This window comes from Agelaius phoeniceus, chromosome 1 (genome assembly GCF_051311805.1).
Source record: "Agelaius phoeniceus isolate bAgePho1 chromosome 1, bAgePho1.hap1, whole genome shotgun sequence".
Classification (NCBI taxonomy): domain Eukaryota; kingdom Metazoa; phylum Chordata; class Aves; order Passeriformes; family Icteridae; genus Agelaius; species Agelaius phoeniceus.
The window spans coordinates 10512976-10525146 of record NC_135265.1 but is presented as its reverse complement, the minus strand read 5'-3'; the positions used below and the strand labels follow the sequence as shown (position 1 = coordinate 10525146).

General features: G+C 39.6%; 1 protein-coding gene across 6 annotated transcripts in view; it reads right to left on the bottom strand.

Moving 5' to 3' along the window:
• The window catches only part of ZMYND11 (zinc finger MYND-type containing 11), a 105555-nt gene that overhangs the window by 20845 nt on the left and 72539 nt on the right, over positions 1–12171 (bottom strand). For 4 of the 6 annotated variants that reach the window (XM_054634661.2, XM_077192475.1, XM_077192508.1 and 1 more), the window contains exons 4-5: positions 10061–10105; positions 7170–7331 (exon numbers count right to left, since the gene is read on the bottom strand). The exons of 1 other annotated variant lie outside the window; for it this stretch is intronic. In XM_054634661.2, coding sequence (XP_054490636.1) covers positions 7170–7331; positions 10061–10105 — 207 coding nt within the window. The remainder of the gene's footprint in view (positions 1–7169; positions 7332–10060; positions 10106–12171) is intronic. One more of the 6 variants, XM_054634669.2, reaches the window with a different exon arrangement.

The following is a 12171-nucleotide window of genomic DNA, read 5'->3' as shown; positions in this document are numbered from 1 at the left end:
AAACCTACAGTTCCTTTAAGCATTATTTTCATAATATTAATGGTTGCCTGGCCTTCCTTCCAAACTGTGGACTGACAGAGAATTTATTCTGCACTATATATCTGAATCACGTTCTGTATATTCATGTTTCACTCTGACTACCAGGAGAAAAGTGCATTCTGCTGGAATTCAAATCACCTACTCAGTTTCTCATAAACCAACATTGCCACTGCAAATGAAAACCCAAATGTGCATTAAATTATCTGCATTATGAAACACTGCTGTCATTTTGTCATTTCAGGCACTGGAGTGCTGTGTGCTTGCTAATGACACAGCATTTTAAAAGACTGAAACTTATAAGGACACAATAAAACTCACATGCACTGACTAGTCCTACACCTCTTTTTCTGACATGGCTCTGGAATTTATCATCCTTTGAAAGTAGTTCAGAATTCATGTGAACCATTTTTCATGCCCTGCTGGGCAAGACAGTTTGAAAGAGACTGTTGAGATAGATGGTTTACAGTCTTATCCTTGAGATCATAAGAAAAGATAGATAGCTGGCTTTGTATAGTTATTGATGTCAGCAATTAATATCATCTTAAGCACCAATGAAAATTATATAATTAACTTGCCAATTCTGGCAAACTTTTAATTTTTCCACTTTTCCTTCAATTCCTTACACTGATTTATTTTAAGAAAAACTTGTTCTTCATGTTCCTCTACTAAATTTTGAAAGGTAATAAATTTAGGGAATTGGAGCCTATGAGCCAGCAAAGTGTCTTTTTATGGCAAGGTTGCTCACCCTTTGTAGAAAGCCAGTTACATTTCCAGCACTCCATTCACTTTTCAACAATAATTAGCCATTTAGGAGGTAGCATTCCCACATTCTTTGGAAGTTATAATGGAAAATGTGTAAGTTTTTAATAAAAAAATCCTCCTTTGTATTTTGAAGACTTGTAGTGTTCTCAGAGTCATCAACCTAGAGCCACTTAGAGCAAGAAAATAGATAATACTAGATGGAGACTATGATTTGCATAAAATCTATTTACATTGCTCTGACACAAGATAATATACCCACTTTCAGGTCCCTTTGTAGGCAGAGTGATATAGAAGCAAACAGAAATGAAAATTAGGTCTTCTAATTTCCTACTTTCAGGAAACAAAAACAATGATAGTGGCAAGATCCACTTTCTTTTCCCTGTCATATCTACTAAAATAGATGTTGTTCAAGATCAAGTTTGTTTCAAGGAGCCTGCTGAGATTCAATCCAGCCCCTAAAATGTCAGGATCCTTATATTTTTACATGGCCTATTTGTGGGATAAATTATCTTAATAGGGAACTGTACCAGGTCTGGCTGGGATGAAATGAATTGTCTTCACAGCAGGAGGTATGGTGCTGTGGTTTAGATTTGTGACCAAAACACAAATGTGTTGGTAACACATGGGTGTTGCAGCTCCTGCTGAGCACAGGGTAAAGGCCTTTAGAGTTTCTCACTCTGCCCCACAGTGAATAGTTTGGGAGTGTCCAAGAGGGTAGGAGAAGACCCAACAAGGCAGATGAGCTGCACTCACCAAAGAGCTGTTCCATGCCATGCAACCTCATGCCCAGCCACAGAAAGGAAGAGGAGAGGGCTTAGGGGCAATTTAGCCATCTTTAACTCAGAAACTGTCTGGGCATTGATCTATCCAAGAGGGTGGGGAGTGACTGCCCTTGCACCACCTTTGTTTTGTGTTCTTTCCCAGCTGGGAGTTGAGGGGACATGGGAGTGCAGCCCTGTGGGGCTTTGCTGCCTGCTGGGGCTCACCTGCAGCATGGACAAGTCCTGAGGCACACCCCTGCTTTAGAGAGAGCTGCAAACCTCCTGCTCTGAATCAAGGGGAACTGAAACACTTGGTCAGGCCTATGTGTTTAGACAGGGGATGAAGGAGTGAAGTAATAACCTTCCCAATAGCAATCTTCATGTAGAAGATTAATGAGATTTGGTAGGTGAAAGGCCAAGCCTGCAGCCTAACTCTTTTCTTGTGGGTGCAGGAAATACCTTTTATAAGCCTTATTCTCTGCAGCACATCTGTTTCTTAGAAGCTGGAACCTGAAGGTTACATTGCTCTTTATATTCAATATTCCAGATTAATTATACTGCCTAGCTGTTCAAGAGGGTAGCAATATATTGCTACTGTGCAGGTGTGACTTATTTAGCAATTCTGACATGCTCACAGTGCAGGGCTTCACTGCAAGGCTTTACAAACCACATGAGGCTAGAGAAGCCAGGGGCACTTCCCAGAAACACTCCATCCTGCAGCAGCACCAGGGATGATGGCAGTGACAAACCTCTGCACTCTGAGTTAGCTCTCAGCTCCCAGGGTGGCAGTGGCCACTGTGCTGCAGTTGCTGCAATCTTTCATTTGAAGAGGAAAAACAAATAGGAAAACTCTAAGAAATGCAAGGTGTCAGTGCCAGCATTCTGTCTTGCTATAGGCATTTAAATTACATTTGCACTGTTTAAAGAGGTTTCCATTTCCCTGTAATGTCCCATTAATGAATATTTTTCCCTTCCTCTCTCACCTGTCCTGTGTAAGCACACATCAAAGAGCTGCATTTCAGTTCAGTGATGGATTATGTGAAGGCTGCTCAATGACAGATACGTTTCTAAGGCATCAGTTGCATTTTCAGAAGAAATTCAGGTTTCCAGGGGTCTATTTGCAGAGGGGAACTATGAGCATGAGTCTAACATACACTCACCACTGCTCTTCAGAAACTTCTTGCCTTACACACTGGCCCTTGGACTTTGTAGGGCTTAAATTGCCAGAGGAATTTGGTGCTACATATGGAAAGCTTTACTGCTCTGCTGCCCTCTCAAACTTTCAACCCTCAGGTCCTCAGGTTTCCTGTACCATTAAGAAAGGTATGCAGGCACATGGAATGGGTCTCAGAGCAACCAATGCACTGTGTGCCCGAAGCATCACACAGAAAAACTTCTGCAGGAGCAAAATATGCCCTATAATGTGCCTCTTTCATGATCAGATGCAGTAAAATTAGACTTTTTAAAGCATCAGGTGCTTTTGGAAATGTTACAGCTGAATCCACAAATTGATTTCTACATGTATGGTGCATTAAGCACCTTCTAAATATGAAGCATCATATGAATTAAATATGCTTTTATCTGCACTAACAAGGTGGTAGGAGGCTGTAAGTGGAGCTTTCCCACTGCTGTGGACAAATTCCTTTATCCTTTACTCAGTATGTGCTATGCAGTGCCCAGTCCTGTCAGCTCCTGATTGACTCCAGGGTGCATGGCAGGGACTGGTGAGGACCAACACTCACAGGAGTGGGCTCTGTGCTGCTAAAACTGGTCCTACACTTGGACTGCCCTTTACTCACCAATCCATGACTATTATTTGTGTGATCACACCAAATACTGTTTCAGGAATATGATTCCCAATCCAGGTCTCAAACTCCTACCATACCACTATGAAATAAGCAATAAAAATTCTTTCCTCCCTCCTTGCATTTGACATTCACCACCTTGACTGACAGCTGGTGCCTAAACCCCCCTGATCTAAGCACTTGAAAAACTTCACTTAAGTAACCTCCATCTTCCTGTGCTTCTAACTTTCCACTGCTTGTCATTCTCACTTGTCAAATTTTGTCTGAAGTTGATTGTGAGCTGCTTAATGGTTTATTTTTATGTACCCTAGGAAATGCTCAGTACACTGCTAGCACTCAGAAAAAGCCTATCTATAGAATACTTCCCAGCACAGTATTTAATATCTTAAACTCTACAGATTACTTTGGTCTCCTATGTATAAACCCCAGGAATTTTGGAATACCCACTATGATAGGTAAATTGGCTATAAGTCCTTGCAAAGAATATACATGGAAGACCAATCTCTCAGATGACTGTAAAAAAAATTTAGCAGTCAAGTGAAACCACATGACTAATTCTTTCCCTCTGTTTCATGAATCAAAATTATTTCTCTGTGACAAATGATGTATCAAAATGCTTAAATTTGCCTTCTTACATTTTTTTAAAATTTGGATTTTTAGACAAGAAATAATAATAGTGAGTTACACCAACATGATCGAAATTCTCCTATTCATAATTTTGTATATATCTATTCCCCCTCCAAAACATTAGTATTTTTGCAGTACTTTTTGTAGTCTTTAGGTACTAAATTAACAGCTGAAGAAAATTAATTCCCTTGTTTTATATAACTGAAGAGAAGCAATAAATGTACAAGTTTCCTATATCTTTCAGAGACAGAGGAGACTAACCCTGTCTGGAATGGACTATTCCAGTAGTGAAAAATGTAATCTCTAAGCTCATTCAATATTAAGTTTTTCTCTTGTGACTTGTCTACCAGGAATTTTGCTGATAATGCCAATTTATTTCACTTAAGACAATGATTAGTCAACAGTCAGGGAAAAATTTCAATCAGTGCAATGTGGTTTGAATTGAACTTTGTTTGACTTTTGACTCCTGCTGAGAGCTATATAGGGTACAAAAATACTCAGAGTGGTACCATCAATTTTAAAAAAGAAATAAATGAGGAACTGGACATTGTTGTTTATGGATGCAATGGAGAAAAACCACGAGCAGGCAAACAGAGTTCAGAACAAGGTTTGAAAAGGATTGTTATAAATTATGTGGGAAGAAAATATTTTTTTAAGTTATGAACAAAGCTTTAGCAATGGCCTTTATAAAATATTTCTGAGTAGCCAAGTGTGCAAGATAAAAACTGCACTGGTTGATCAAACTAATACAACCAGCAATTGTGAAATGAAAAATCCAAAGGCTTGCTGACCTTGGCAGCATTACAGAAGCAATCTTTACATAAGAATGAAGTGTTCTTAGATTATTTCACTCAATATATTATGTTTTAAACATACTTTTATTTCACCTTTGTAAAGAGCTTTGAAATCTCCAAGTGAAAAGTGCCATGTCCAGTTATGGAATTAAATATGAAAATATATGTATCTCTTTGTCCCAGCTATCACTTTTCTTTAAGATACTTATTTACTGCTGATAACACAGTGCCCTTATGCAAGATGGTTAAGCTCTGTTATGCCCTCTGGACAGCAGCCAGGGCTCTCTCCACATTATTAGTTTTTTGAATATAGGCCACTTTCTTGCTTTTAAAATGAAATTAGAGCAGCCATTTCCTAGGAGGGTGGGGAGAAAGCAGCAGAATACTGAAGGATGACTACTGACACAAGGATGCTGACTCCCAGACTTACAGGGACTGTGCCAGCCTCCTTAGTCCAGGTTTGCAGAATTAGGGCTTGAAGCTATTTGAATTAATGACAAGAAAAATAAGAGAGGCTGGCACAGGGGGAGGAAGGATGCCATGGCATTCACAGTGGCAATATCCACAAAAATAGGTTGATCATCACCTGAGGCACTAAGCCAACCAAAGACCTCTGGGGCAGGAAGCATTTAAGAGCCCCCAAAACCTCTCCTTAATATTTGTATAACAAAAAAGGAACCAATATGCAGAAAGATAGGCAGAGAGCACGTGGCTCAAGTTTCACAGGATTTTCTTTTTAAGGTAAACATTTATTTAATATCACTGCCATAAAGGACTTCAAGGAGTCATGGTGAAAGTCAAACTGTTCTCAAAGCTGATGTATCAGAGCATATTTCCAGCAATGATTCAGCATTTCCACTCTGAGGACATGGTACAAGATAGATGTTATGAAACCACCTCATACACAAGGTGGCATAAGCCATCCACATTCTCTACCCTCACCAGGCATCATCTAAAATTCCTGGCAAACTACAGTGAATACTGGATGCAGGTTACCTAATTTTAACTATTTATAGGAATAATCAATACTTCTAATAAGACCCAACAATTATGAAAGAGATTTATTTAAAAATCTGAAAGCAAATAATCTATATATGGTCATAATTGTTGTTTTTAACAGAGGAACTATTGAATAACTAAATTAAATGCTAGCAATTCAATATGGAGAAATACAGTATATGTCTTTATTCTTAACATTTTTTCCGTGCCACTACTTCCTTTTCATTACTTTCAGCTTCCTTGAGGTAGCCCTGATTTTCTTACTATTTCCCTAAACCCTGAGAGCTCCCTGACAGCAATCTGCTCTCCTGAGAGCAATCTGAGACAACAACAACAGGTTTTGTGGAACTCACTCTAAGGTAACAGCATTCAAAAAGTGCTGTTTTGAAACAAAACACTCCATGTGTTTTCAACAACTGCTTCCCCATCCCACAAAGTGCCTGAAACCTTACATTCCTTGCAGCACAGATCATCCTAAGGTCACTCTGCTGCTCTACAGTTAATCCAAGCTTTTAGCAAAGGAAGTGCCTCTCTCTCCAGCAATCCCAGGCAGAGTGGAAGTGGCAGTTTTATGCCTTTCTGTAGCAACAATTTTATCTGAAACATTCATGTGCATTATTCCTTCCACAGGAAGGGAGCCTAGCTCTCTAGGAAGCCTAGTGAAGTGCTCCATTTGGGGAGGTGACACAGGGATGACAACAGCAACAGGTATGTGGCTGATTCAAGGCCAGGTACCAGTAAGCACCATCCTGACCAGAATGTTTCACCTTCTAATGACATGTAGACAACATATCTGCCCATTCTTGGAAAGACAGCTTTTTGCTGTCTCCCTGCCATACTCATAAGAATAGCATTTTTAAAGAAAAAGCAACATAGATATGGATGCCATGAGTGAAATCCAGATTGCCCTTTTTGCACCAGTAGAATCCACATCAGTAAATGAAAAGCAGGATTTAACTCCATGTTTTTGATACTAGCCTCATCAGTAACATGTTTGTGGCTTTGCAACATAAAATACCATTCCAATAAAATATTAAGAATGCAAGTCATCAAAATACAAAAATGATTCATTAAAACAACATTAAGTAAAAACAGTAGCATCTTATACAGCAATTTGTTTACTCGTGTTGAAGGCTCCCACACTTTACTGCACTCAGGTGCACACTCTGGCACAGGGTACTGTGCAAGTAAAACTTGCTGGAGTCTTCAAAAATGGCCATCTGCTACATGCACCACATTTTGGTACCTCTGTACAGATGCTCTAGGTATGTACCACCATTTCAATATTCAGTTCTTTACCCAATAACCTGGCCAGACCATCTGGACATCTATTAATGAATATCAATCCTCTAATCAGCACATGAAATCTCATAGGTACTCACCCTGCAAACTGGGCACTGCCAGTGACTACTGCTGTCTCTAAGCCTGAACTCATCAGACAAACACTTGGAATGATACACACGAAAACACAGGTCACATATCAACACCTCTCCAGGCAAATGGCATTCAAAACAATACCAGTCATGATTTTCTGTTTCCCAGTCCTACAAAAAATACAAAATATTTTGGTATGACATTCTGTCAAAATCTGCAGGAACTAAGAACAAAATTGATATGTCTTGAAATCCAGCAGCAATTAGACATTATAAACATTTTTAAGAAGTGTATAATGTTTAAAAAACAGGGGAAAACCTACGTGCTTAAAGATCTTCATCAATTTAATACACACTAACTCCAATAGAATATGAATGCCAAGTTTTAATTTTTTCAATTGTCTGATTAGTTACAATTTCAAATATGAGCTCTGTCCACAATGAAAAGTGGGTTTGTTTTCTACCTTTGTGTAAAACATTTGTTGACCTCTCTGTATTAGATTGCAAACAAAAGTTTGTGCACCTCAACAGACCATACCTATTTTCTTGGACTATTTCCCTTAGTTTGATTGTTACATTATATTTTCAACTGTAATTTTCTGAAGGGTGGTCCCTTCCAGTCTTTACTCTCTTAAAACTGACAACTTTTCAGCATCAAAGTGTCGAGTTACAAGAAATAAATGAAATCATGAACCAATTACTGCAAGAAATGTTTCTGCTAAGCAATCCCAATGCAATTCAAAACATATAAAATGTTTCACTTGCCGTGCTCAATAGCACCGGGCTCATTCCTGAAATGTTCTGCAGTATACAAAGGATATGGTTCTGCTGATGCACAGGTGTCTTTAATATACTCTTCCTTGAAAATTCACCCCCAACAGCCAAATTCTGACCTTTGAAACATGTGCACAAGCTTTGCTGAAATAAATGAGAGCAGCATGCATATAATTTGGAGGCAGAATTTTGCTCTAGGAATCAAGAGTTCTAAAACCAAGCAGAATTGCCAGTGGCCACTGTTAAATGTTTATGTTTGTTATCTGAAATGCCACAGTTTTCTCTACACTTAGAAGACAAAATAGCTGTCATATCTCAGATAAAACTCCCAATGCCTTTTCATGTCAAATGTCACTTTTCAATGGGTTCAGATCTCTGAAAAAAACTACTCCTATTCTTCAGTAAATTATCTTGATAAAAATCTGATCAAGCTACTTTTAATGTCATGTTGTAAAGGTGGAGTTAGCAATTCCCACTGACTGCCAGAGCTGGCATTTGTCTGATTTTCATTATGCTGTGCCTGGGCAGTGCAGTCCTTGTGTGCAAGGTCTCCTCCAGTGTGAGAAGGGCCATGCTCAGGTGGCCCTTCCAGTCCTTTGTGCTGTGCACAGAACTCATCTGACCAGAGCCCCCAGGAACACAAGAGATTTTGGGACAGCCCCAACCCGGACTGCCTGCACTAAACTTGGTGTACCATGAATGTTGGATTGCAGGGCTAGCAAGTTTAGAGGGGGAAAAACCACCCTATGAAATCTTAACCAGTGATTTTTTAAACTCAGAACTTTGCCCTCCTTTGTTGTGCAGATTAACAGTGTAACTTGACCTTTTGTCCTTTCTGCTCATTTCATTTTACTGGCAAATTCTGTATATCTCAAAATGGCATAACACCACCAAATTTGGCTAAAAGAACACATTCTTGTTTCACCAAATCTTTTCCCTTCCAAAATTCGGTGGCTGTGTACTTTGGGAGCCCTTTCTTTAGGATATTTTGTAAACAACTAAAGATACTGCATTGTTGGCGCACTTGATTTGCCTATAGAGTGAGAGAAATCAGGATAAAGTAGTGTTTTGTATGTCATTTATATTAACTGTATGTAGAAAATGAAAAAAAGAATCAGGTGGCACTAAAGGGCCAATTGAGAAAGAAAAATAATCAGTTTTGCTTGAATGTATATTTAGGTAAAAATTAAACTGAGAAGACCACAAGAGGTCCTGCAATTTCAGCACAGAATCAAGATTCCAGGATTCTTAATTTTTGTTTGTATTAGTTACGTATTCGTATCTCCCAAATATTCCATTGTTAAGAAATATGCTGGCAAAGAGATGTGGAATTTCATAAACATACGGAAATATATTTGCTGGCAAGAAAAACCATCCATTCCAGCCAAAAACCATGATGTTAAATAAAACAGCAGAAGAGGCTTCCTTCAGTATTCACACTGCAAAGTTTTGAAAACCTCATTATTTTTAAATACAAAGATTTTCACAGAAAAAAAAGTTTTAGTTTAATGCAGTATATTTAGTGCATAAGTATACATAAAACATTAATTTGTGCAAATATTTTAAAATCTAGTTTAAAAAGATTAAAAAAAGGTTCATAAGCCTTGTGGACAACTGCCCTATTGACTTCAATAGCGAGGTCAGAGGCATTAGTTTTCCTCCAACAGCAATGAAATGTTGGTTATTGCTCCTCTCGGTTTACCTAAGTGTGAATGGGAGGGGAATGCGCTCCCAGCACTTTATCTATTCATTGACTCATTTATTTTCATGCAGGAAATGGGATTATTTTAGCTGTGCCCAGCTCCGGCTGCCGGCGCTCGGGGCCGGGCAGGTCGGGCCGCTGGGGCAGCCGCGGGGCTGCAGTTCCCGCTCGCACCGCCAGGTGTCGCCGGGCGCTCCCGCAAGCGGCGGCCCAAGGGCGGCCGCGGTGACAGCGGCGACATCGGAGCGGCCACGGCCGGGCCCGGAGCCCGCCCGACACACGGGGTGCGCACCCAACTCGGGACCGGGAGTGACATGGATGATGGTGGTGGCTAGGAGAGTAAACTAAGCTAGCCTAATGGAAGACAGAAACGTAATAGAAAATATGACAGAATTCAAAACCACATAGTGCAAAAATTGTTCACCTTGTTTTTTGCTGCTGTCTGGGAAAAAGGCTGCATACCGTAGGCCTTTCAAAATAAAAACAAAACAAACTTTGTATCTATACTGTAAGCCATCTGGTTATCAGGATATACACAAGGCTAGAAAGAATTCATGCACAGTGACCAGGAAATCAATCTGTTAGTTCTAACTTCTGGTTGCATACATTTCCTCCTGCATTCCTGGAATGCTACCTGACACTTTCACCACATTTTATTTCTTTAAAATATCCCACGTACTTATATGATTAAAAGAACCCAACACCCATCATTCTTATCCATATACACACCCACCACCAGGCCAATTTAAAAATCATCAAGAATATTAATGATTGTTAATTAATGCACCCTCTTTGATACATAAGCCTTCTCTGGGCATCTAAAAAAAGATCCTTCTAACATAATTTACTGCATAGGGAGTTGCCCCACCAAAAGCAAAGCAACACCTTTGCAGCACATTATCGAAGGTTAGGCTATCACTTTATCAATAAAACTCACAGTTCTTGTTTGTGTATAAAAGGTGAGACATTTTCCCAGGGCCATGCAGGCTGAGGAGGGATCTCCTCCACAGGGACTGGGTTTCCTGGCGCAGGGAGGGAAGGGCTCCGGGGTCACTGTGCTGCAGACAAAGGGAATCCTCTGCCCAAGTTCAGCGGCACCAGCCCGGCCCCGAGAGGGAGCGGATTTGGCAGCAAAGCTGCGGAATCAGATCCAACAGAGACCTTCCCCCTTGGTCCTGCCCAGCTGCCCGCTGCATTCACGGATCTATGCATCAGCAGGACAGCAAATGAGTCTGGGGGACTGTGGGCAACAGCCAAAGAGCTACGCTCTGTTAAGCAGAGCGGGATCTTGCAATCATATGGGTCACACGTGGTCACTTGTTCTTTATATTCAAATCTGTCAAACATTAGATCATAAAGGTCACTTTGCACTGACATAAATAGCTGAGGTTCACTCTGCAACGTGAGTGAAGCACTGCAACAAATTAAAAAATACATCTTATGACCGGCACGTAAGCTTACTTTTCTTTGTCATTTGTCTTAAGTAGGTTGTCTTAAAGCAAATATATACATTTATTCTGGAAGTACAGAAAAATAACATGGGATAGAAAATGTCAGGCTATCCAGAGCATTTGACAATTTAAATACAGATAAACCCAACAGAAAGGAATGAATCATCATGTCGTAGCCTTTACTGTAAAATAAAATACAAAGTTGTTGTCAAGGAAAGAATAATTTTAGTGCACAAAGAAAATGTCCATTATAATGCAAATGTACATGGAAAAGAAATGCTTACTCATTAGTAATGGAGATTTACTTAGCTGTAATTGAAATAGGGAATCTGTATGTTGGAGAATGTGACATCCTGCTGTACAATTAGCATACCATTAAGTAGGAGATGTGAAGCACATACTGACAGTAAAATTAACAATAACTTAGAGGTCACAATTGTAACTATTAGGTCACTTCCATACCACAGCAAGCCCGTAATTATTGTAAAAAAAAGATGTTAAAACAAGTAATACATTTTCATTTTCATATAAATTATATGTAGGTATAGCACATGAAAACAGTATAACCTCCTTTCTTAGACTTTGTCTAAAAGGACCACTTTGCCTTTTTATAATGCACATTCCATTAACATAGCTCATTTCTTACCTGTTAATCTGTTTTCTCCAAGTCCCTTAATGGTAGCCCAGATACTCGGTATTAAGTCACTCTACTATCAAGTGGAGAGAGGAAAAGGGAGGGGGGAAAAAAGCAAAACTCTATTCATGAAACTCCCCCTTATGGGGATTTGCTGGTTTCATACAGTTGAACTAGATTTCCCAAACAATCCAAATTATGGGTATCCTTTGGACCCAACCAGTAAGCTAAAAAAAAAAAGGGTCATATAGATGGGAAAGACAGTTATAAGTCAGTTACCCCTTTGTCACGATCATGTTTATTTACAAATAGTATACATACAGTTCTGTTGTCCTAAATTCAAAATGAAGCAAATAAAGGAAATAACTTCCCATGGAGTTCATGGTTCCCAGCATTTCCTGTGTGGCACTTGTCCCATAGCACTCTTTGCACATTTTTTCCCCCCCAGGT